Raw genomic sequence first — 27,745 nt, 5'->3', positions numbered from 1 at the left:
TTTCAGAATATCAGATAGGGTATCCTTAACTACATATTCTTATATATCAATGAATTTAAAGTATCCTGTATTAAAACATCTTTCTCGGAGGTCGATAGTTCTCCCACACGACAGTCAGCAGGAAGTGTCTAGATAACAATACATATTGAACGACAATACGACAATACAACTCTAAGTAATTTTGTATAACCATTCACAATTCGGCTCGGCGCGGTAGGTACATTTCCGTTTATTCAATAAATGCATCTTAATTATTTTAATGGTCAGGTATCCATCTCTCGTCCTGTGACGCCCGAAAGCCCGATTACATTTTAAAGACTATTCTGTGATTTTTCGACCCGCCTGACTGATGTGAACTCTCTTCGGAAATGCTGTATAGCCTATTAGATTTCAAGGTTTAATACCCCATAGTTGCCTTATACTACATCCACTGGATGACATGGAGTTGTCCTATTCTAGGTCGTGAACCAAACTCCACCAAGTCCATTGATGGTCAAGTATCATATATTTTATATGTCCTGTCATAAGACTGAAAATCTCTATCTAATCTGGTACAGTCTTCAAATCAAAAATGGCAACTCTGCATGGATGGATCGTTTGGTAATAGGAGCTAAATTGTAAACAATTTGGGTAAATAGATGTTGACTGTACAGTACATGGTGTACATACAGCCACAGATAATCTCGCGCCTCTCAATTTTGCACAGTATAGTCAAATCTCTTCAAACTAGTATTATAAAGGCAAATGTTTCTTGCTTCGTCACCCTCAAATGCTGCACAACTTTTTATTAAATTAATTAAGACTTTAAATCATGATGTATTTTTTAAAATTTCATCTAACCAGTAGTCAAGTCAGATGTCTGTAGACAATAATAACTTGAATAAAATCTAACACCAGTATTAGCACTAAGACATTAGTTAAAATTAGAAATAAAAGTATTAACTTAATACTATCTTATTTCTATGTATCAAGGTTGAAATGGTGTAGGTATTATGACTATACCTTATGCTACTTTATATAATTTGTACACTTATCTTAACCTGAAAGGAGACACAATAGATGAGCAATAGTTTCAGATGTTAAAATCAAAATCAAATCATTTATTCAGATATTAGGCCTTCACAGGCACTTTTTCATATATTCTAAATTAAATGTAATATTTACCAAAGCTACAAACTACTAGCATTTCGGAATGACCACTGCTGAGAAGAAATGCCGAATGAAACTCAAGTTGTTAAGTATGTCAAGGAGATAAAACTATTCCTTTTAGGTATGTTATTTCTAGTGGACATGATGCCAATATTAAATCAAAAATCAAAATCAAATCATTTATTCAAAAATTAGGCCTTCACAGGTACTTTTTCATGTCATATTCAAAATTAAATGATGTTTAATCCTATATGAGTTGTTGTGATATGCTACTTAATCACAACTAATAAATAAGGTGTTCAACCCAAAAGAGCTTAATTAATTTATTGTTATAAATAACTTATTACCCTTCCTATTATAAAACAAAGTCATCTGCTGCATATGTCTGTCTGTTCATGATAAACTCAAAAACTACTGCATGGATTTTTATGCAAGAGTATGGAGTAGAACATAGGGTAACTAGGGTACATTCCATTATGTTTTTTTATTTTTCTCAAATGAATTAACATTATAGATAAACTTGTTAAAAAACTTTTTTTAATGGATATATAAACTTACCAGACAACCCGACCACAGACACAGTAACCAGCTTTCCGCCGGTATTTTCTGACTTTTTTGCCATTTCACTGCACTAATACTAACTTATCATCAATGATAACCACTATATCACTTGATACACACATCACAACACTAATCAGACTGTTTACTAAATTACAAACTGCAAATAATGTTAATTGCAACTGTTAATATACTGATGTTACATTGAATCTTTACAATGAGAGTAATTATAATTCAGGCATATTTTAAAAGGCTTAAAATGTATAATACTACTTGCTACTAGCTTTCTATTTGCGAATAATTGAAGACATTGTCGTAATACCAAACTTGATATAATGAACAACAGATGTGCAGACGAATAACACACGGCCTCAAAGTCATAAAAGAATCATTATTCAAAATAGAATTCTTCAAGCAATTGAACAATAACACACTACTGAATAAGCTAAAATAAACTCCCAATTATGGAATAAAAAGCAATAATTTATTGTCGCCTCCAGAGCCCTACACTTGACACATCAGATTATCACAGTTCTAACGTAAAATAAGAACATCAATATAACATTTTGATTGCTTTTTAACAAAATGTACGTACAACGCTATTTGATCATTGTAAATCAGAATACTTTTTACATTTTATTGAGATAAAAATCTAAGAAGAAAATGTAAAAATCTTGACACAACTCGCTTTTGCTTTGTACTGGAAATAATGTTGCCAACGTAAAAATATAAAATGCCAGAAATTTACATAGACAATTTTACCATAATGTTATAGAGTGAAATGCAAATTAGGGAATATTATGCAAAGCTCGGCATAGATGGCGCTACTGATACAACTTCGGTAAACAAACATTGCCAATGTAGGCGAAGGTCGCCAATTTTCAATGTTGTTGTAGATGTACGACCAAAAATACCTTCTATACAATTATGGTGCGAGTTTAAATAAAAAATAAGGATTATTGGATAGGCTTTCAGAACACAAAGTGTTAAATACAAGACGAATTTGCTAAATGATTCAAGTCCATTGTAAAACACAATACCTATATGATTATTCCTTATCTATTGAACACTATTTATATCACATAGCACTATTTGTGGTATTGGGATATGTATATTATTTTCGACCACCACTTCTTCAATATAAGTAATCAATTAACTTCACACTTCCACCCAAAAATTATTCAAATCAAAAATATAAACACAAAAAACTGTCTATAGATATTTGATTATTAGTTTCACGTTTAGCAGCTCTTTGTCGCCTTTGAGTACACTTTTAAGACTTCAGATTTAGACTATAAGAAAACTGAAGGGCGGTTAACTGGTCCTGAAAATAATAACACCATTTTAGGTTATGTTCTGTATTATTTGGCCAAATGCGATGATAAACTGATAAACTTGATTTTGATTGAAAGCCGTTAGCCATTTCTTGCGTTACCTGCATGAAGTCCATATTTTCATAACTGACGACTTATGAAAATATGGACTTCATGCAGGTAAACGCCAGAAACAGCTAACGGTGTTAAGTGTTCCGAGCATATTTTTGACCATTTACTAATTTGAAAATTTTGCAGAGTGTTACGGTTTCCCATTGTTTTCGAAGTTTTTTATCTTGTAGCGGGAACTAGGTGATTATGCTCGACTGCCACAAAGGGAAGACCTTCCCGCCACGCTAGGTATTGCGCCTGGGGTACTGTACGGCTTCGACGGTGTCATGTCGGAGGTTGTATATATGCTTCCAATCGAAAACGCACTGTCTGCGCGGTCTAGGCTTGTTAGCTTCTGGTAGAGAGTCGACCGTGGTGCCATCTGTCCGTAGAGTCGTGGATCTCTTGTGTGGCTTGTTATTCGTTGCGTTTGGTCGGCTTTTTACATGCGGCATTATGCATGTGGCGTGGTAGATATCGCCACAATCTTTTGGAAACGATGTTTCCTAATATTTCGGCACTCGAATATACAACACTGTTGTATATTTTCATAAACGAATGCTTACTTAAGGAAAAGATGAATAAAGTATAAACGTTTTCATCAACAGCAAAAGGCGGCAATACTTATGTTTACCAACCACACAGTGCTGCATTCTGGCGAGATAAATGGGCAGTAATACTCCCTATTAAAAATAATTCGGAAAGCCGAAAAATGCGACTGCGTTTATCTTACCTGAGCCGTGCCTGAACCAAAATGAAAGCGAGCGTTGGGCAAGCGTAGGCAAGCCCTGCGTTCTTGATGAGGATGATTTGATGACATGTTAGGTTTTTTGTTCTGACTCGGGAAAAACTTTCAAATTAAATTTTTCTTCGTTCGTAAACAGTATAGATTTTTTTTACTGTTAACATCCTTTTGACATGTTTTGTATTTTTCTTCAATTTGATATTTTTGTATAGTGCAACACTTACTTTGACAGCACCATTACGAAAACACAAGCGCATAAATGTCTCCCCGCGATATTTTCTTGAGAAATGACTTCTACAAATGATGGAAAAGACGTGAAAAGTAATCAAACAAGTAGCCACAAAGGCAAATCCTATTATATTGATCTTTACAAGGTATGTTTTGCTTTTATAATCATTGAAATCATCGTGTGAGCTGAGACGCCGTTGTGGTCATGAGCTCTTTATGGCCGCCATATTTGACCAAATCTGAGTCTTGTTTTCGTATTATCTCTGTATTTTATGCTGTACTGCCCGTGAAATGTATTGAAAACCGCTTTCTATTAATATTTCCCACATGTCCCATAACATTATTTCTCAAGACATCGTTTTATTTTGACTTTGAAATACCAAATATTGCCATCCAAATTTCTTTACAAACTTGTAATTATCACAATATTTTTTGTATTATTTTTGTTTTGTAACTTACAGTCTAGCTTTTGTGCATACCTTGTTACTTATATCGCTGTGATTATTATGTAGATACGATGATATGGGTTGGTCAGCATTGCAAAATGTTTGACGATTATTGTAGCCATAACACTTTGACGTGAAGTCACGTAGGTAGTCTTATTTACTATTTACCATCTTAACATGACCGTCAACTTAGTATAGTCTGCCTATAGTCCTTTGGGCTCCGAATGAAATAATTTTACTATTTTAGATTTTCATAGATATGATCATTGATATTGAACTTTATGGTAATAGGCATAAGAGTTTCTCAAAATTATGAAGTGAGAAATTTGTTTTTCAAACTGATGTCATATTTTATATTTATTTTGAATATGCAATAATAGAGAGTATGAAGTGCCAAGTACTATTATAGATATTACTTCTATACATGGTCCATGTGTGTCTGTCACCCATAACTCTGAAACTATTTTATCTCCAATAATAGCTCCAGCTGATAGTACTTTTATATATTATTACTAACTACTGTTTTTGTATCAATGTAATCAATGTGTATGATAAATTTTCAGTAAAAATGTTTTGACATCTAAACAAATTGCAAAATTGGATGTTTAATTTGTAAAACCTATGAAAATAGTTATAAATATACAATATTGTGATTAAATACATATATATATATATATATTAACATGTCATCCTACTTTAAGTCTTTTGTTTTCATTCATTAAAGCTTGAAACTTTATGTGAAAGTTCATTGCCGATGGCATTCTAACAATATACAATTAATATAGAGCATTTGGTGTGTCATATAAAAAATGTTTTCATTTAACTTGCAATGTATGTAAGTATGCATGTTCGGGTTCAACTCAATTTTGAAGCAGATTTCTTGAACCGATTGAGCTGAAATTTTGCACACACTTTTAGTTTGGATGACAATGCATTATTATGCTAAGCTTGACCAGTTGGTGCACCCAAGAATAACATTTGAGGATTTATTTCTTACATATTGAATGCTACAAGATCTCTCTGACAACAATAAAAGCTTGTGTAAAAATAGCATTAGAAAACAATGAATTGAACTTTGTGAGAATCTGATCCCTGTGTGTGTATCAATAACTGAGTTTGTAGACAAATATTGGAAATGCACTGAATTTAAACTACATCCCAAAATCACAACTTTGAAGTAGCTACAACAATATTTACTTTTAATCCATGTGTCAGACTGGATGTTTGAATGAATGTGAGAAATGTGTTATAACTCATTGGCATTTGCTTGTTATTGAAAAATACCTATTTCATCACTTTAATAAAAATATAAAGCTGACAAAATGAAAACCATTTTTGACATATTTTTGCAGTATAAGTTAGAAGTAATTTTATTTTTTGATAGACCAAATGGTCTATCAAAATTTTATACACACAGATAGATTTTTTAAATGTATTCCTTAGAATAAATTAAAAAATGACAGATTTTAAAATGTATTTCTTAGAATAAATTTAAAAATCTGTCACTATTTAATATCAATTACACCAATTACCCTGACTTACTTAATGAGTATATGTATATATAGCTAAAAATAGCTTTCGGTTTTCGTAACATTAGAATTTAAATGCAAACAAGTGAGAAACTGATATAATCTCTCTCAGATGAGTGTTCTTATGGCTTTTTTTTATGAACTTATTGAGCGTTGGAGCCTAGGGTCTGCTTTCAGTCTTTTAATTTTTACTTCACATGGTCGTGAGCATCCTTAGTTGTCAGACCATTGTTTTTTTTTAATGAGAAGCCAGCACTTTTCTGCTTACCCGTTTTGCTAGGGCCAGGCGGGAGTGGGTGTATGTTTGTTTGTTATTCCATCAAGGAATATCTACATGATGTATATTGTCTATACCACATAGGCTACATTTATCTTGAAATCACTACACAAGCAGAGTAGGGAATTTGCTCTATGTTCAACAGACGCCAATCATTCAACATAGTGTTTGTGATTACTGTTATCATTGTTAGCATTGCATTGAATGATAACACATTGTTTATGAATGATTTGATTTACTGTACGATTTTGTTTCCCTTTTATTTTTTACATTTGTTATTGTAACATTTATCAATGGATTTTAAATTTTCGCACTTAGTTTAAAAAAAAGGTTCTGTCCCTAACATGTCTTATATACTATTTGATTTTAAGGATTTTTGGATGGCATTCAATTATTTCTTTGTGTCTTTACAAATTCAAAGAAAAAATGTATTTGTTATGTTTAAATTATTTTAAAGAGAAATGGTTTTTAAACTGACCACAAATGACAGACAATGGTTTTACACGACTCATGTATGATAGGAGAAATTTATTAGTGGGACAAAACTTATTGGTAAGAACGAAGAATGAATCAAAGTTTTGATCTTACTTTTTTCTCCCAACAGTCTTTAGAAAAACACCTGAGCGAGGAGTGTGAGCTGCGCACGCGCACGCAGCACCTGTGCTCGGCGTGGCGGCGCGTGCACAGCTTGTGTCAGCACTCCGCGCATACCACACATCCCCACTACCTCGCCTGGCTGCAGAGGCACACCGCCAACACTCTGCTTCAGGTATGAGCATGTACAGGTTGTGTTGGATTATTCAATAACAATTAGGGCCTGGTTTAATTACAGTGGTTATAGAGAATAAAGCTTAGAAACAGACAGACGCGGGGGGCGACTTTGTTTTGTACTATGTAGTGATATATAGTTGACCTTGATAAATGGGTTAATTAACAAATTAATTATTAACCGACTTTGAAAAAAAGGAGCAGGTTCTCATTCGTTTGTGATATTTTAATTTATTATTTCTTTTTTTGTATCTTATGGATTACTCATGGTGCCTTGATTGGAAGATTATTTTAAATTCTAGGAAATTCATTCTCTTTTTGACTTAACTTTTTGTCCACAGACTGAATGGCAATCAGAGAAAGATGAACATGCGAAGCTCCAAGAGGCAATCGACTCGTTCATTGAGGAGAGCAAAGCAGCAGCCACTAACAGAAATGGCCACAGCCCAGCCTGGGAGTCACAGCTGGTGCAGAGAGGGGAGTGGTTTAAGAAGATCCTGGGCAACCCCTGGGGACACCCAGTGCTCAAAGTGCTGTGTGACCCGAGGAGCAAGCCGCCTAGCGACGAGGACAGTAAGTGGTCTTTTATTCTGCTGTATCAGTGACGTCTCATCGATCTTGACAATTATGATTCGCCGAGTCGACACGCTAAGAAGAAGAAGAAGTGACCTTTTGTCTCTGTCTCATCCTCGCGTCTATTGACTACTCAATTATAGTGTCCAATCAATGTAGCCCCAAAGTAGGTTCAAAACTTGTGTAGTGGGATAACTCTACTATATTTTATAACATATACATATAGATAAACATACATGCAGTAATTGATTGTGCAGCCAATGCACTCGACATACATTGACCAATTGAGGATTAAGAATTACATTGTAGTCCTGCAGTCTGATTGTTGAGCAATCTTAATTAATAAAAAAAATTCGTCGAAAGGTAAAATAAACCTCGACTGCCAATAATCAGGTCGTCTTTGTCTTCAGTATTAGAATGGCTGAAGGAAGAAAGAGGTGTGATGTTTGTGACGCGGCTTCGACACCTCGCCGCGTCAAAGAAATGCCACGAAATTGCTCTATCACTTGTCACTGCAGTGATGGACCGCAAGCGGGCTTGCGAGACACTCGTGCCTGACGCAGAACAAGCAGACGAACAAGGTAACCTGATCTCTATCCCTCTCGCTCTATCTTTCTCAAGAAAATACTTCTTTGTCACACTTTGTCATGCTAGTCCCTTCAAAAGGACTAAAGGTTTATTATTGAAGATTAACCTTTTATATATGCACAATATATACAAGTGCTTACATGTACAATATTTACAAAGATAGCCATTACGAGGCACATCCTCGACGCCTTTATACTAGCAAAGACAATCACCATGACTGATAATGACCGGGGTATTTAATCAATTAATATACAAAGATATGTTACAATGTTTCTATTGTGTTTTTGAATGATGGCTCTCGCCACTGTTAGGGTCACAAAATATATGGAATGGCACAATTACTCTTTTACAGAACCCCCTCAGCCAGAAGGAAGCAAGGCAACCTTCAAAGACATTCTCGGATCGGAGGCCGGATTCACATTGGACGTGTGGGAGCTCCTCACAGATCTGGAGCTGGTACTACTGCACAAACGGAACGAGCATCCACAGTGTATTGCGTTGGTGAGTTACTTTCATTCTTCTTCTTTTCAAGTCTATTTCTTCCTCATCTTCACATGGTCCCAGTTCAGTTTTAGGCTGTGAACCCACGAAGCCGGGGGTCAGCGCAAAAAATACCTTTAGCATTTTGAAGATTCAGCTGTGATTTTACAACCGTCCTGACGTCAACCTTGAGCATCCTATTGTTGCCAGCTGCCAGAACTATGTGTCCCTTAGTCGCCTCATATGACATTCACGACAGTGTACAGGAGTAGTCCTTCTATGGCGGAAGCACAACCCCACATTTTCCCAGTTGAAATAACAGGCAAATTATATTAATTTAGACCAGTAAGTAGCCACAGGAGTTTCCTTGTCATTGGCCTCATTAAGGTCTTCTATGGAGCTGGAGGAAGAACTGTTTGGAGTAGACAACAGATGATAATACTTTCACTATTTCTCAATATAGTTAGAATATGATATCATTTGACATCTCATGTATGGTCATTTTCATTGACCACCACATGCTTTCAATGAAGGAAAACATCGTAAGTAAACCTGTACTCTACCTAATTATCCAGTTTACCAGTGTATAGACGTTAAGTAGCATTATCAAATATGGGTTTAAGCCAGGCATATGTTAAGTTAATAATAATTTTAAATAACATCGAGCTCTACTGGAGCATAATTTTTTACATATTTTTATTAATTCACATAGTGAATGTTTCCCAAATTAAGCACTGACATTCATCATCTCACACTTTAACCGGTTCCTACATCTTGCGGCATATTTTGAATCAAAGAATAAACAATTATTTATACCATTGACCAAGACTCATAAATGGTTTTGTTTGGTTCCCTTTGTCTCGTCTTAAATGGGTTTTACTGTACTTTATTCACGAAAGTCTTGTCCTCGCACAGGCGAAGAAAATCCCGCTCCGAAGTGGCTATCAGTTGGTAGAGCGGCTCCGCAGTCGCCCGGAGACTTCGCCCCGCGAGAAGAAGCTATGGAAGAACGCGGGAGACGTCGCCACGCTTGTCGCACAGGTGAGGTTAAAACCCGAGGTGTACTTTATTGCGTCGCTTCTTCATCACTTGCGCTTTGAACGTCATGTCTAGAACGCGTAGTTGAAGTTTTCAAGATTGGTTACATGTATAACAACCTCCGATGGTTTAATGTCAGTGCATGTCATGAATGCTTTGTCGATAGCATATAGCCGGCATCACATATCTCGATAAAGAAAAAGGGGTTTAGTTCTTGTGGTCACTGGCAAATCTTCGATGGTTTAGGATAAATTATCAGTGTACGAATATTCGTGTGATATATCACGATCTCGACGGTGTATTCAGGTGCTGATAACCCGCTGCATGGTGGTGCCCTCGTGCCGCGGCGCAGTGCGCAGCGCCCTGTACTGCTGCGCGCGGTCGCTGGTGCGGCTGCTGCCGGCCGCCACGCTGGCCGCCGCCGCCTCCGCCCTCGCCGCGCCCGCCGCCACCGCCAGGCATCTGCACACGCTGGCCGCGGCCGTGCACACTCAGCTGCAGCAGGTATGGTGCTCACGTGATGCAGGTGCCGCTAGCTGGGGTTATACAGCAGCTACCAAGTTGCTGTGAGCTGCCGTCCGCTTTTAAGGTCAATGATGTATCATAAGAAAACAGTACTATACCTAATTTTCTACCATAAATTTTCTACCAAAAAAAAGAAAGGACCTAAAATTGATTCTTGAGGAATTACATGTATATTATGTATGTTATATTAATAATAATATATGATGTATATTACATTACTTACATGCATTTAATTCAAAACTATTTATGTAAACAGTAAGATAAGTTGAATTGTTAGCCTCAAATTTTGAAACTATATTTTAAGTTTTGTGAAATTAATTCAATTATAATAAAAATTAACGTTTTTGGATAGAACATTCAGAATCTAGCAACATTTCAAGAATCCAACTTCTTGCTCCTAATGGAATAAGTTTTTGTAAATTGGTGTTGCATTAAAGCAGAAAGAAAACATTAATAAAACTTGGTTGTATTTTTTTACCTTTAATTTATTTTTTTGCAGAAGGCTGAAGACATGAATTCGTTCGTGTGCGAGTTGTACGTGCGAGCGATCACGGCCGGCATGAACGAACTGGAAAAGCTCAAGTTGAAGACTGAAAAGGTACGTTGATATAAAAATATACCCACATGGAAATAAAAATTTTGTCTTTGATTAAAATCAATAATTAAATATTATAAATAAAATTGTACAGTTAAAATGGGCTTCATATTTACGTTGTCGTATGACGTACATATAATAATAAAAAATAAATAAAATAAATAAATAAATAAATTCTTTAACCTTTATCCAAAGTAATTTTATTCTAGACAACTGACATGTACATCAATTAAAATTGGTTATAATACCTAAGTTTTTCTGTTAATGGTACATAAAGAGTTCTTTTTATTTCTTTCTTTTTACAGGTGTCAAAGTTTCTTATGTAAACGGTGCAACAAATAAATTTATTTACATGTTGACCTTGATAATTATTAGTTAAGAGAACAAAGAGTATTTGTTTTCAGGAAGCGGAAGCCCGCAGCACGGAGCAGACGCTGGCCAGCTGGTTCACGTCGCTGGGGTCACTGCTGGCCTGCAGCGTCCGCATCCAGTGCGAGTGTGTGCTCACCGCCTTCTCCGTGCATCCCACTGCCGCTATGTACGATAAGATCTGCGCTCAGCCGCGGCTCACCACCAAACAGGTGCTTTATTTAGCTTCACTTCCTTTTGTCCGCGGCTACGACCGGTGTGAATTTCTCTGCAAAAGCGGAACGGACATGATTTTCATACAAAGTTTTACCCAAAAATTAATATATAAAATTTTAACAATCTAAAGTAAAACATTTTTTAATCGCAAAAGTAAAATCATAAAGGCATCAAAAACGGAATTTTATCACCTACAATGTATTTTGAACTGAACTATTTTCAATTACATTCCAGGTTATACAGGAGCCAAAAGAAGAAACGAAGTCGGAATTCGGTAGTTGGGCGAGCGACAGCAGGTCTCAGACGAACTTGGTAAAAACCTCCGAAACCCTGAACCTGAAGCAGACGCAGCAACATACAAACGTCATGTCCACGGCCATATTTGCCGAAGGAGAGGCGCTTGGATTGTCCGCTGAGTTGTGTCAAGATTTGACTGTTTGTCTGTCCGGCCCCAGAGTCAAAACCTTGTCGTGGGATATGGATAGGTGAGAAAAATTGATTCTTCTCACTGCGCTCGATCTTATCTATTGACTATTATAGACACTTATCGCGTGTTGCAAGTTTTCGTTAACTGTGTCGTCCTGAAGCCAAGAGTCAACTGAGTTGTGAAATATGGGTAGGCGGGATAATTTATGACAAGTTTGTCTGTGAAGACATATTCGCTGGTGTCTCAACAACACAAGTTTGAGCTCGAATTTATCAATACATGTGTATAAAATCAGACTGAAAGCAACGCAAGTTGACATATGTGTAGAACAGAATACATATAAAACTCAACTTGTTACTTTCAACTCATAATATTGCTTAACAATAAGCTACTTGACTGGGCATAAAATAAAATGCATATCGGTATTAAAATAACCAAACACGATGACTAAATGTCACTTTAATCGATCAGTTTTATTAATTATACGAGATTTACCATTTTCTCGGCCTCATTAAAGTATATTACAAGTACGTTTTGACTCCAAAATCCGTCACGTCACAATACATTACTGTCATACAAGCTCAATAAAAAAAATGTTGTTTTCGATATTAGAAAAAATATCTCATTTGACTAGTTGGGAAGTAGCCAAATTGTCCGTTCTATCCCAGGGAGGTGCTGCTAGAGAACTGCCGCACGTACATGGAGCGCACTCACGGCGGCACTAGGGCGCTCACCACTGAACTGAAGTACTTGAACCTCGACCCCAGCGAGTACCAGCATCTGCCTGAGGAGGAGGACAACGAGAATGACGTCTACTACGGCATTGAGAAAGGTATGTCAAGTGGAAATCCCAATCTCTGTCTACCCTCATGTGAAACGGGCGTGATAATATGTTATTTCTAATACCGCCATCTGGTGGTTTCTTTGTAAAAATATATTTTAACTATTATTTTGTCAATTTTAAAGATATTTTACTTTTTCATTTATTTTGGCAACATTCATTTACCTATACAAGATTATTAGAAGAAGGTTATAGACTAAAGCAATGCCGAATCTTATTTAAATTGTAATATGTTGATATCGAACAATGTTGATTTAATTGTAATAATAATGTAATAAAAATAAACCAAAATATTGAAACATCGCATTTAAAAAATTACAATGTAATCGAAATACGTTTAAAAAACTAAACTTGAAAAATTTCGTCGCACAATTAGGTTACGAGCATTTAGTGGAGTTGCAAGAGGAGGTCGGCTGGGAAGAGGAACTCTTTGATCACGAGGCCACAGAAACTGCGTACTCGAGTGAGGACATGGAAGAAATACGTCTCAGGCGAAAGAAGAAGTCTAAAAAACTGGTTCTACCATCCGATGATGAATCAGATCCACTAAGCACATTCACGGAGTCCAATAAAGGCGATAAGAAGAAAGAACGACCTCACAGCAAAGAGAGGAGTAAAGAGAAAAAGAAGAAATCGAAAAATCCAGAGGACAAAGCGAAGAGGAAAGAGAAGAAAGAACGGAAGAAGAAAGAAAAGATTGCCAAAGCTGGGTCTTTAGCGTCACTTATAGGCGTAAAAGTAACAACAGAGCTCGGTCTAACAATATCGGATAGCGATTATGATAGTCAAGGAAAATCCTCATTAGCATCGGAAGGAAATGATCCAAACGTTGTATTTGACGGTCTCTTTAACATGGACGACCCGCTATCAGAACAAAAAGAACCGAAACTTATGAACGGTGAACTCAGTGTGGTCAATGGCGAAGTTGTCGTCAATAAAGAGCCCAAAAAGAGACCAAGTAACAAAAATAAATCCAAGAGCAGTACAAATCTATCAACGATAGAAACGAAGCCTGTTCATAGTGTTAAAAGTCTTTTGAATTTGAATTCAAAGCCTCCACGGCCGTCTGCTTCTGGTGTCGTCAGTGAACAGGTCAAACGAAGCATAACTAAATTGCTACAGTTCAGACGCAATCAAAACTCTGTTTTGGCACAAAAAAGCGCTGCAAAGCCTGAACATAAACCACTCAACGCCATATATAAGCCTGAGTTTCCATCTCAACAGGTGATAAGCCCTAAGTCTGTCATAGTCCCGGAAATACCAAAATCGTACATAAATAAAATGGACCGGTTAAATGCCGAGAGAAATTCATCTACGTTTCTAAATCCAACGTCAATAGGACACCCACTATATAGATCAAATAGTGACACACGGCATAATGTTCCACCACAGCACAGTCATAAAAGCAATAGTGAACCTATCACACCACAGACTTTTAGCAGTCCTGAGTTGCCTAGACCCGTCAGTAAATATAAAGAAATCGTAAATTATAAATTTCGAGACATTTTGACTATACCAAATTTTTACCAAAATACGAATTTCAATCAGACTTCTACACCAAACATTTTGGGCAAAAGTCCAAGTCCTCGAGTACAGCCAAAACATGTTTCAACGTCGCTGTCTCGAGTAGACCGAACACCGCAGGCTCAAGAACACGCAAAGAGCTATGAGAATTTTCTGATAGATTTGAAAACAGCTGCTAATCCAGCGCCCACCGCGTGTCCTGAAGCGTTAGTCAATAAGGATGTCCGATCGATGAGTCGAGTGTCGCCCAGTATGTCCGGTTATCCGGATCTAACGATATCTCAACAATGTGCCAAACAAGCCCCTCAGAAGAAGGTAGAGAATGCTCCGAACACGTTCTCACGTCTTAGCTACATGAAAAATAAACAGTCCGACTTTAAACACAAACAGACAGTTGAAACTCACGCGAGCCGTAAAGAGGAGTTGAGTCAACGAGCGAGAGCCCAAACCGATTTGTCGCGATGTATGTCAGAGTTTAAAAATACTAAGTTAAAATACATGCAAGCAACAAAGGCCGATACTGTTATAACTCGCGTCGATAACCCTCTCAATTTGTCGTGTAATAATCCGAACATCCGGAAAGCAGGAAATGAACAATCAACTAGTAGCCACTCCATCATGAATATATTACAACCCAGTACAAGTATATCTCAAACGCCAGTGTCAAGGTACGATGTTGATACAAACAAAGCGATACCACCTGCTACTAAAACCTCGTATTTAACTGAAAAAGATCAAAATGATTTGTTACTTATGTTGCGACAACAAAACCGTATAAATGCTGCCAGAAATGCTGTCAGTCATGTCCCTCCTACTCCACATACGCCAATAAATATGACAACTGATAATGCGTCGTCTAGTCTGAGCAACCCCGTACAGACTACTAGTTTGATGAATAATAATTTCATACAATATGCAAATACAACAGAGAGTAAAGAAACAAGCCAGCCTGCTTCAAAACTTTCGAACAGTTTGCTTATACGTCCACCCAAGAATGTACCAAATCCAGGTGGACGTGGAAGTAAAAAAGCAACCAAGGCCAATGTACGGAACCATACTTCAAAAGGTAAACCTAAAGAATCTGACGTTCTTGATTGGGAAAAAGTGATGAATGCTATTAGAGCACAAAAGACTCCTAGTAGAGGACCGTCCGCGCTTGAGTTGGCTTTGAAAACAAGTGCAGATCCTTCTGATAATAGTCTACGAAATCAGCGAATAGTTCGCACGAGCTCTGTGGAAGAGACGAATAAAATTACTAAGACTGTTGAGACCATAATCAGTCAAGCAAATAATATAAACACTCAAAAAACGTCAGTTATATCTTTTTCTCAACCACCTAAGAAAGATGTAGTCAGTACAACGCAAGATATTCAAAACAAATCGGTTATAGTTCAAACCCCACAATCAGATTTGCAAAATATATCAATAGAATGTAAAAAATCTACAAAAAATGCACCCAACAAAACACCTACAGCGGAAGTCGATAAAAAACAGTTGGTTTCCGAAAAAAATAAGTTCGCTACAACAATATCAAAAAATAAAGATCCTTTCATATCGGGCAGAGAGGAAGATTATAATCTGTCAGACTTAGATGATTTGTTGGATGATGAACTTCGTCGAGAACTAGGAGAACTGTCTTCAGACGAAGAGTCCTATCGAATGCCTCAGCTGCCGAAAGAGGGGTCGAAACGAGTTAAACTTCTCTGTAGTAAAAATAGTAATTCTTCGAACAAACAAAGTCTTGCTGGTGGAAGTGGTTCACAGAAAGAAAAGATTCAAGTTCCAAATCCACCACATACGATGAACAAACAGTATCAACAAGATGAAATCTCAGTCTCAAATTGCAAATACACAAAACCGAAAGAATGTGTTCGTAGTCAAACAAATGAAACTAAAACCAAAGCGCCAGAGAGTATAGACAATAGCCTGCAATACCAAAATATTATTAAGGCAAACAATGAAAATTTGAATAAAAAAGTACTACCAAATAAACATCAAGGAGGTGATTTGAGTTCGCATTATGAAAATATGACGCCACTTAGTAAACCTGTAATTAAGAATCCGAGAAAAATCTCAGCTCCGAACCTACATCACCAATATAGCACAGTCAACAAAGATTTGTTAAATGAGACAGTTAACACTAATAATCGAGCCACTGATCCTTGTTTAGGTCAGCAATATCTTGATGCAGCTAATAGAAGTACGTGTGTTGTTGAGGAACCAAGGAAAGTTTATGTAGTACCAACGGTGGTACCTACTGTATCAGCACCAACACCCAACATTGTCCTTTTAGGCACAGATATGTTCTACAGCCCAATTCCTATTATACAAAGTAACATTAATTCGGTATTTTTACAGCAGAATGAAACACATAACATTACCGTGCCCCAGCCAGTATATTGTGCTACTCCGGTTTGCACTCCCCACATAAGTACGTCTGCTGTATCTACACCAACAATGGTGAATTTTGACCAAACATCACAAATGCATCATGTTACAAATCAGCTGGACTTGCCTGCAAGCAGCCAAAGTCAGTTCAATGATAATAGTGAGCATATCGAAGTCAAAACTGGATATGTAAATGCCACGATTAACACTGACCAGCCCCTACAAGAAAATACAGCCAATTTGGATAATAATGTGATGACTGATATCAACTCAAATAAACAACACGAGGGAAGTGTATTGTCTGAAGTACAAGAATGTAGAAACCTTAATGTTTGTGATACAGCACCTGCCAGTGCTAGAAGTCGTTCGATATCCACAGAAGAGGTTTTAAGTGATATATTAAATAATCAAGATCAAACTGTTGCCAATGATTTATTGGTAAAAAATTCTGCAGGCAAAAAAGTAATGAATGATGTAAATGAGCGATATTCTATAAATGACATCGAAAGACTGATGAGAAAACGTTTAGCTATTATTAATAGACAGATCGTTCATAACTGCATTTATCCGCCTATTGCTTTAAGTTATGCTCCGATATTTAAAAAGTTGTCTCATATTGACATATGCCATAAGAAATTAGAAACTTCAGTTAATACAAGAAAACATAATGTTGCACCTCAAGATATTGGTGATTTTGTATCAGAAGATAATCCTCGCAGTATAGATGTAAATCAGAAGAAATCAGATACAAGGAAAGTTGTAGAAGAGATTGTGGATGAAACTATTAAAACTTCGCCATCAATAAACGTCAAAGAAACAAGTAATGAACATAGTAAAGAAAATACGAGCATTTCCACGACATGTCGACGTATTATGCTGCGATCGTCGAATAAAAATTTGCCAAATATATCAACAGATGTTAATGATAAAAATCCTATTGGTAGAAAGACTAAAGTGAGACTAAAAGTAGCCAAAAAGAAAATAAATTACGATACCAATGAGTTGAACATAAATAACGACGAAATAGTAATAAGTAAAACTAATCACAAAAAGAAAGTTAAAAGAAAAACTGTTGTAACTAAAAATAAAACTAAATTAATACATGAATCTAAAGATTGTGGTACAAACGACAATACAGAAATATGCGTCAGTGAGACTCTACCTGTACTAAGCCTTGACATAGAAGATGTATTATTGGATTCTAAGATTCCCAATATTAACCTTGTCCAAACACAGGCTGTAACGGCTCTTGAAGATGCCGATAGTGAGAAGTCAAGTACAAATAAAGCAAAGAGTGATGTAACTTTACAGAATAAAAATGTAAAACTTATTCCACCACAATCCACTTCTGATGTAGTTGTAGATGAAAAGTCTAATGCAAATGAAGTAGTGATTTCACAGAATAAAAAAGTTTCATTGAGACGAAAACGTAAGTCGTCAAAAATTGTGGTCAAAAGCAGCATTGAAATTGATGAAAGCAGTAAAAAAGCTTTGGATAACGTAACGGACATTGATACTGGGGTAGCAAATAATCATGGCGATAACCACCGAGTAACAAGATCAGTAACAAAAACTCCTATTGAGAAAATAATACAGAACACACGAATGGCAAATCCAGAAGATACAAACTGTTTAAATAAAACTATTTTTGCAAAGAAATTACAAGCCACAGTTCCGAAAATGCCTGTTCTTATAAATGATGTTACCGAACAAGAATCTAATGGTAATACTAATAAGACACAAACTTCAAACCTCGATAGGTCTACCATAGTTACGAATTCACAATCAAATGATACTACAAAATCTAGCACTAATATCATAAATGATTTAAACAAAACTACTACAAATAAAAATCACGAGCTATCACAACATATCGATGAAGGCATAAAAAGTACAAGTAAAACTTTTCAAAGTATTTTGGAAAAAAATGTTGTAAACGACAATCAAGGAATAATAAATCAGATTTCTGGAGTTTGTCAGCAAAAAAGTGATGTGAAAATAAAATCAACAGAGGCATTCCAGAAAATCGTCGACTCCGAAGCAGATGCTGATAAATCTGTATGTTCTTCAAATGTTGAAAGTAGCGAAATATTACATGAAAAACGTCATTTTCCATTAAATGCTGATAACACAAAATCTTCCAATATTATGCCACCAAATATTGTTGAGAATAGCAAACTATTACAAGGAAATCCACAATTGGCAACAAATGGCCCGATGTCATCCAATGTCGCGGCACCTAATGTTGTCAGCAATAAGATATTACATGAAAAATCAGAGCAACCAAAGGAAAGTAACACATCCAAGATATGTCCTAATAATTCAGAAAAATGTAATATACCACAATCGTATAAAGATAGTATTATTATCGAAGAGATATCCAATAATAAAGGGAGTGACGTTACAAAATTATTAAGAGTAAAACTTCCGAATGGTAAAGTCTTCAAAGCATCTGTTTATGGTAAAATGCATTCTTCATTCGACTCTCTATTTGAAGATCCATCGTTGCGAGCTATGCTTATGAGCGATTTTAATGAACACAGAAAATATACATTGAATATTAAACAGATTTCAAAAACAAATAGAGAAAATCCTGAGAAACCGATTGAAACAAGAATCCAAGAAATACAAGTAAAAACAAAAAATTTAGCTCCTGCTGTTATAGAAACTATTGACTTATTGAGTGATGATGATGAAAAGGACGATAGTTTTTGTTTTAAAACTAAAACAGGAGTTTACAAAACGCTTATCAAAGATAAAGATATCGTGGCCAAACATCAAGCCAAGTTAGATCAAAATTGTTGTGTGAAAGTAGAAAAGCTTGTTCTACCTAATATTAATAATAATTCCGAAGTCTCACTAAGTCCCCAAATTGATGGTAATTCGGATATTTTAGACGATGTAAGTTTACCACCTGTCTTTCTGAATAGCAAACATGAAACTATACGAACTGATGCATTTAATGTCCAAAATATACCACCTATGGTTGATATTTGTCAAAATGATAGCAATCATGTCAAACAATATCAAAATTCGAATGTGATTGATATTGACGAATCATCCAATGATAGTATTGACCTTTTGAAGAACTGTCCAGAAGGACTTATTGCGGATGTGTCTTTAACTTTGAATAATTATGAATTACTTGAGGATGTTTATAATGATATTGTAAAGCATTCAAATATCGTGAACAATAGTAAAACAAGTATGGATGTCAGCACTGATCCTGCAGATAATACTAATAACGTAAATGAAGTTCAGCTGCTAGAGGATAATACAAATATTTCTAATGAAAACCTTGAAAACGTTAATGATTATGTAAGGAAAACGCCAGATGACAACTTTGCTGGTATTGTGGAATATTTAAGTACCATAAGTAATAATGAACCATGTGTGGATGGTAACACTGATACTGTATGTAACCCTAGTATCAAAAATGAAGCTCCGACTCTAAAGAACATTATTAATATTGCAAATAACCTTGAAACAGAAAAGAAAATATCAGATGACAACATTGCTGATGTTGCGCAAGTTACTAGTAACGGAGAAGAAAAAATACCAAGAGAAGACAATTTTAATAAAGCAGTAAATACCATTAACAATCTTCTCATTGTTAATGATAAAGAGAATTATGAAATACAAGCTCCTGAAGCATTTATTCCATCTAAAGATGACACACCAACATGTGACACATCAACAATTAAAACCCAGAATTGTTTCGTGCCGCTCATTAGATGTGACGATCTCGTTAAATTTTACAATATACAATATGCACTTAACAAACAATGTTTCGTAAGCCTGCAAAGGTGTGATTCGATTATTGAATCATTAAAAGGTTTTGAAAATGATGTTGATGCTGTAGAAATTAATAACATACCCAACGAGATACTGGATGCGACAATAGAATCGTCAGATACGGAAACGTCGAGTACGGCCTCTATTTCGATACTTAAAGATTTATCATTCTTCTCTGAAAAATATGATGAGGGAAACGGCAGAAATTCCCCTGTTATTGAGGTTTTTGAAGCAATAGCGTGTTTGCGTAAGAAATGTGAAATTGACAAGGAAGGCAAAACTGGGTACCATACTAACAAGTTTGAATGTGAATGGTTGCTAACAAAGCGGCAAATTCATATTGGGTGTAAGAATATCGAAATTCAAGAAAATACAAGTGTTTTGAAAAGATCTTTCACACCACGACTGGATGATCTGTCTACAGAAAGACCAAATTTGGTTGATATTATTTTAGTGCCCAGTTTAGTATCGATTATGACGCTCTTTTTTCAAGACAGTAGTGTATTAGACCAGTATCGACCTGTATCGAAAAAACAAAATGTAAATAGATTGAATATAAGTCCCACAATCTGTCTCAAAAGAAAAATGCCAAAACTTGCGGATAACATTGTCGCAAATAAATTATCCAAATTGGTACTTGGAGATAAAGACAATTCTGTTAATAACGTAATAAGTAAACGTTTTAATGGTGAATATTGTACTATGATTGTATCACCTGATGGTTGTAACAATGAAAGCAAACCTTTTATCGTGGAAAATGAAATGCATCATATCAATAATATTCCTCAGCTAGTATCAAACGGAAATCAGGGCAACAAAACTGAAATCATAGACGATTTTACCAACAAAGATATTTATGTGTGTAAAGAACATAATCAAAACGTTGTGATCGTCACAAATATAGATAATAGTTATGTTAATACTTGTTCTGAATTATCTCCAAAAGAAATCAAAAACTCGAAAACCGCTTGTAACGATAAAATGCAAAATAAGATCATGAAAAACTATGTCAATGGGAACAATTCTATAACAAAGAATGCGTCAGCGTCATATGAATGCAAAACTGAAAGTAGACTGGAAATCATGGAAAATATTACAAACGAGAGCAAAACTTTAGAAGAAATAGAAGATTTTGCCCAAAATCAAGATGTTCTCGAAGTCAACATAATGCCAAATCGAAGTTTTCTTATGGATAATGTAATTGACTCACACAATAATGATAACTCGGTATCAATTTACGCCAGTTTAAACTGTGCTGACAAAATTTCTACACTAGCAGAAAAATCTGAACATGCTGCAATTGTTGGTATTGTATCAAGCGTACCTCATACAACTGATGTGGAAAGTTCACAAACTGATAGCTATTTAGGAGAAAGTGAAAGTCCACAATGCCATATTACAGATATAATTGAAATTAAAAATGATGAGGGATTAAAAGTAGTGGAATTTAAAATACCAAGTCAAGACCAACAATCTGATGGAAAGGACAAAATAATGAGCCCATGTCAAGAAAATTATGAACATTTAGAAAGTGACGTATTGAATTTAAATGTTTCTGAACACTCATCAGAAGTATTGACAATAGGTAACCGACAATTTAATTATACAATAGAAGTTGAAAGTTTCCAAATCACTGATACCAATGTGGAATATGATAACATTGATCGACGAATATCTAAAAATATCGTTGAATTAAATCAGGATATTACGAGTGGTGAAATCGCGAAATCACAAAATTTGGTCAAAAACCAAAGTGAAATTAATTTTGAAAAAGATAATTCAGAAGTTTACTTATATGACAATATTGTTAATAAGCCAATGCCTCCTAATGAAAATATTGCCATTAACAATATTGCCCAATTGGATGATGTAACTGTTACCGAATACTTCAAGGATGTAGTTGATCTTAAAAAATACAAAAATATTGTAAAGGGTGATTTAATTCAGGATGTTGAAGATAAAAAACAAAAACAAGGGGTTGAGCAAGTTAATGACGAACAACTTGTAGAAAACATAGTAGTTGAAAATCCAGAGGATTATCATAGTGACAGCACGACATATTCCAACAAATGTATTGATAAAAGTATACATGATGCAAATATTTGCCCAGAGATAGCTGACATTGAAAACGAATGCTGTATAGGTCTAGAAGTAACATGTGGAGATGTTGAAAATATTGACAATGAACTTCTTGTGGGTAAACTGACTAGTGCTGAGATAAGCATTGAAAGCTGTTACGAAAAAAATTCGAAAGCTGAACGGAAAGACAAGATTTTCGTACAAAATCCTATTCCAGACCACGAATATACTGACTTACTTCGAGCTCCTGGTGAAACTGCAGAAATGCAAACATATGAAAAGGGTGATGATGATATAACTCCTTGTGTTAATAATGTATTCAACGATGATGAAGATAGAAGTAAATGTATGTTGAGAGGTGTTGAGATTGAAGATCCCGATGTCGGAGTTGTGTATGTGTTATATCCAATAGACGACAGTACAAGCGATGTGGGCACACCTAATAGCAGCTATGAAGATATAACTGAAACATTTGAAGAAACAGAAGTTGCTGAAGATGTGGTTGACAGAGATGATAATAAAGATATGTTGGAAGTTAATATACCTAAAATGACGTATTCTAAACCACTTAAATACGGTTTGAATTCTAAGCAACATTTAAAGCGTAAGATAGATTTTTCAGATCCTAAACCCACGCCGAAAAAATATAGAAAAGGAAAGAATATTGACTATCCCAAAATTACAACTGCTGCTATACTTGAACAGGGTTATACCAAAGAGTATAAACGTGTTTTGGATTACTCGAGTTCTCTCAAATTTTCTTATACGCAACCATTTCATAAAGACTATTTGGACATTGATAAGACAATTAAAGATTGGCCAATAAAAGGTCCGTGTGTTTCTCAGCCCGAGCTTGCTATAGAATCTCAGTGCACTCTATTCACAGATATGGAAACGAATGTTATTTATGAACCTGAGATCTTAAACCAAACATTACAGGAAGAAATAAACCAAAATTACACAGAAAAGACCGAACCTTCATCAGACATCAACGAAATAAATTTCAATATGGGTTTTGGTGAGGGGTCCGGCAGAGTCATACAAAATTTAGAAGATGTAGATGACAATTCAAAAGTTTCGGCTGCGACTCTGTCGGACGTAAAGCAACCTCAGCCGTTTATACTGTCCGAAGATTGTGAACAAAATCGCAATAATATGAACGCTGCAAAGGATGATCAAATAGAAAAGATACAGCGTTATTTAACATATATACAACTACGTGATAAAGTAAAAACTTTCTTCCAAAAGAGCTCAATTGAACTTGAATATGATGTGCTTGGTAAGAAAAAAGATGTTGAACACACTTATGACTCTACTAATTTTCCATTTGATCTTTACATTCAAAATTTTATGGAGCCACGGCCATTTGAAGCTATTGTGCAAGTGGTACAGGTCGGGCAATTGCCTGTTAGTGCTGCTGCGCAGAACCCTGTGACTTGTGACCCGCGAGTCACGCATGTATCCGACGCCAGTCCATCTCAGTGCTCAGTGGAAAGCAGCCCTCACGATGAGTCCTCAACGCCCATAAAGACTGAATACACAGAACTAACTACAGCGGATTTGAGTCTCCCATTAATGCAAGATTACGTTCAACACACCCAAACGATGGATTTACACGATAACCAAAACGTAACCACGTCTGATGAAAACATACCAATTGAGACTGAAATAAAATCTGTGGTCAAAATTGAGTTGATGGAAGAACTGCCTGAAGAAAAAGAAAAGTCAGAATTTTTGGAGAATTCTGACATACAATCTATGGAAGTAAATCATAGCAATAATGAGTATTATTATGAAGAAAATAATACGCCTACCGCATATGAAACGACCAATGTAACTTCTGAATACGATCCACCAAATACCATTGCACCGCCAGAAGAGACTAATGCGCAAATGATGTATAATACCGAAGAGAAACAAACAGTAGAAGGTGACCTTCCTCAGGAAAAACAACAAAATGGTTCCCCTGAAAAAACTGATCAGATTGCGCACGCAATGAGCGCTGCTGGAATAACTACTACGGCTGAAACTGCTGCTGACAACGGAACCCAAGCATTAGTTGACATGTTGTCTCAAAAGATGTGTGAGGGTGCCGTCGGTGCTAATACTACTGCCGCAAATAGTTATCCGAAAACGACTGCAATCAATGCCATGGCTCTTCAACAAGCTCTTGCACAAATCTTACCACCTCCATTAAATCAAACGAATGTTAACGATAGTAACCAACAAGCAGCTAATAATCAAGCAACACCCCAAGTGTTACATATAGTGCAAGGTAAAAATGCATCAGGAAGTCAAATCACACTGGTGGATAATTCTCAACAATCAGTCATAAGTGGTACGAACACTACACCGGTATTGCATATAGTTCAGAATAAAGGTGGAACGACGGGAGCAACTACAAATGGTGCTTCCGGAGCTCAAACCAACTCGTTTAGTGGTTTGTCGTTAGTTGATGCAGGACTCCAGCAAGGTGGCAACCAATTATTGCATATTGTGAATACTGGCAGTCAGAAGAATAATAATACCGGTCAGTTACTGAAACGAGTCAATCTCCTTACTAATTTGGCAAATGTTCAGGGCTCAAATGAGCAGAAGATGGTGCAATTTGTCTGCAAATCAGCTGATGGAAAATCGATCCAGCTCAATGCTCCACATCAAAGAAGTATGGTCTTGAGGCTGCAACCAATTGAATCGCCAGCGCCAGCTTCTCAATCAAAAACAGCTGAGAATCAAGAAAGTCTGTCACCATCGCCTGCCATTGCGCAAAATAAAGACAGCGCTTCACAACAAGAAATAAAATCTCGCTCTGTATATGAAGAGAATTACGCAAAATTTATACAGAACTCTTCTACTAAGCCGGCAGCTGCAGGTGAAAAATCTACCAGTCTGCCGAAATTTAATCAAGCATTTGGCAAACCTGTTTTCGAAGACGGCACACAAAAATCGGATGAAATAAATACCAATATGCCAGCAGTAAATGCTCCACAGGAGAACAGTGAAAGTCAGCCCGCTGACAGTAATGCGATTAACTTGGAGCACATAAGTCAAATTAATAGCCCTCCATTGTTACTGAGGAAATCACCGGCTCAAACATCTCAAGCCCAAACCAACTTGGTCCAGCAAATAAAGCAGACTATAGCACCTATGAATATACAGACTATGCATGGTGGCGTCATTTACACCCGACAAATACCTGTAAACATAGGAGGAGGACAAACTATCAACCTAATAACAGTGCCTAGCACTGAACTGATTGACGAGTCTGGGCAAAAGCAACAGCCCAATCAGGGTGAAATAGAACCTTCTATAATAAAGATCGTTCCCCAAACTCAACCAAATAGTAATACGGAAGTGTCGTCTGAAGAAAATGGAAATAATGCGGGTACTTCAAACGAAAATAATCAGAATCCGCAACCACAGCCTGTTTTAACACAAATGAGGATAAAACTACCGATGTTGAGCAAGACGCCGCAGATGGTGTCAGGGTCGAGGGTAGTTCGCCCTTCTTTCTTCCAGATTCAAAGGAATGTCATCGGTGGCGCGAACCAACCTGTGTATCAACAGTTGGTATTGACGGCAGCCCCACCTTTGGGCCAACAAACTATTCGTTTGCCCACAGCGCAAGCGAATCGACAACAGCTTAAAGTACCAACAGAAAGTCAGTCGACTGAATCCATGAGCTCATCTACGCTGGAACAGCTAAGGGAATTCGATATGGTGCTCGAGCAAGTCAAGGAAAGAAGTACCGTTCAACCAAATTCTAATTCTTCCACGACATTTCCGAAGCTTCACACGCCGTCTACAGATACCACAGATAACGCAACATCAGTAGGAACAACTCCATCAGAGCCCAGTCAGAGCCAAGTCCTATATTCGATTGGAAACAATCAACCATTAAATGTTGCTTATGTGAACCGAAAAACACCAGTTTCTACCCCAACGACGTCTACCTTTGTGCGGTCGCCAGATTCATCCGGCATTGCCGATTCTCCCACATCGTCGACCCATGTTCAAATACCTCACACGGTCACTTCTGAAAGTACGTCAAGCGAGACTCCAACTCAGCCGAAACCTGCAAAAGTAGGCTCCAAATCAAAATCAAGACCAAAGTCATCATCGCATCCCCCTAATAATATGAAAATAAATCCGGTTCCTCCGAAAACGTCTACACAGAAGCCGTTGGAAGATGAACAGACGACTCAAAGGATATTATACATATTGGCAGAATATAAAGAACAAGTCGAAAATTCTCCCGATAAAGACAAACCTGCTCCACGCAGGCGGTCGCATCCTCCATCGAATCCAGGGTCATCAAAACGCAAGAAGAGTTCAAGCGGGTCTCGCCGCCACGGTCGCGATATGAGTCCAATTCACGGAGAAGATACGTGCCGTACTATGGGATCGGAGGATAGCAGCTGTGGCACATCTCAAGGCGATTGTAATGAGAGCTGCTTGGAAAGTCATTCCCCTCAAGACAGCCCTCGGAAGATCGTCAGAAAATTGACATTTGAACACGAGACTCCTGTACAGCAGCCGCGGCCGCAGCCTCAGCGGAACGTGATCGTCGCTGATGGCCAGACGATAACGGTCGCTCGCGGTACTGCCGGTAAACCAACAACAGCTGTTCTCATGCCTGCAAATTACATCTTGCCTGTGTCTATGGTGAAAAGCGGCCAGCAAATAGCGATTGTTACAAACCGCGGTCCGAAGTTACTAACAGTCGGCGGGGGAGAGAGAGGCACGACTAATGCGTTGTTGCTTCAACGACTGATCGGACCGGCGGGGTTGAAACCTGTGTTAGCTCGACCGGGAGTTCGCCACGTCCGTTTGCCGGCGGCGGCCCTACATAACTTACAAGCGTTCAACTTGGCAGCAGCCGCGACTGTTCAACCGCCCGATAGTACCGCTTCACCTGCGCCTGCGCCGACGCCACCTGAGCTGATAGACACTCGAGCGGCTAGTTCCCCTTGGACCGATCGAGAGTCTCAAGACGTGAAGGCTGATAGAGGCTCGAGTCCAGAGGAGGAGCCATGGAATCTGCCTTCCTCAGCTGATCCACACGACTATACCTATGAAGAGACAGTGCGGGCTGAAAACATGGACCGGACTGTTCTTGTAAGTATATTTTTTTACTTTAACCATATCCTTGTAATGCGCAAGGTGATTAAAGATTTAAATGG

At 37.0% G+C, this 27,745-nt stretch overlaps 2 protein-coding genes across 7 annotated transcripts in view; one reads left to right on the top strand and one right to left on the bottom strand.

Annotated features, from left to right (window-relative positions):
- Positions 1–2,415, bottom strand: part of RhoGAPp190 (Rho GTPase activating protein p190) — a 33,793-nt gene extending 31,378 nt beyond the window's left edge. For 2 of the 5 annotated variants that reach the window (XM_053762859.1, XM_064436724.1), the window contains exons 1-2: positions 2,303–2,415; positions 1,708–1,867 (exon numbers count right to left, since the gene is read on the bottom strand). In XM_053762859.1, the coding sequence (XP_053618834.1) occupies positions 1,708–1,771 (64 nt within the window). In that variant the 5' untranslated portion in view covers positions 1,772–1,867; positions 2,303–2,415. Of the gene's footprint in view, positions 1–1,707 lie in introns of all 5 variants that reach the window. The other 3 variants (XM_053762860.1, XM_053762861.2, XM_053762858.2) reach the window with 3 other exon arrangements.
- Positions 2,416–4,110: 1,695 nt separating this feature from the next.
- Positions 4,111–27,745, top strand: part of LOC128680224 (uncharacterized) — a 30,946-nt gene continuing 7,311 nt past the window's right edge. For both annotated transcript variants that reach the window (XM_053763223.1, XM_053763222.1), the window contains exons 1-12: positions 4,111–4,250; positions 6,961–7,125; positions 7,466–7,697; positions 8,108–8,278; positions 8,638–8,786; positions 9,681–9,806; positions 10,110–10,307; positions 10,828–10,926; positions 11,328–11,504; positions 11,743–11,993; positions 12,604–12,767; positions 13,153–27,680. In XM_053763223.1, coding sequence (XP_053619198.1) covers positions 4,164–4,250; positions 6,961–7,125; positions 7,466–7,697; positions 8,108–8,278; positions 8,638–8,786; positions 9,681–9,806; positions 10,110–10,307; positions 10,828–10,926; positions 11,328–11,504; positions 11,743–11,993; positions 12,604–12,767; positions 13,153–27,680 — 16,347 coding nt within the window. In that variant the 5' untranslated portion in view covers positions 4,111–4,163. The remainder of the gene's footprint in view (positions 4,251–6,960; positions 7,126–7,465; positions 7,698–8,107; positions 8,279–8,637; positions 8,787–9,680; positions 9,807–10,109; positions 10,308–10,827; positions 10,927–11,327; positions 11,505–11,742; positions 11,994–12,603; positions 12,768–13,152; positions 27,681–27,745) is intronic.

The sequence above is a fragment of the Plodia interpunctella genome, chromosome 23 (assembly GCF_027563975.2).
Source record: "Plodia interpunctella isolate USDA-ARS_2022_Savannah chromosome 23, ilPloInte3.2, whole genome shotgun sequence".
Classification (NCBI taxonomy): domain Eukaryota; kingdom Metazoa; phylum Arthropoda; class Insecta; order Lepidoptera; family Pyralidae; genus Plodia; species Plodia interpunctella.
This window is presented reverse-complemented; position numbering and strand designations above follow the sequence as displayed.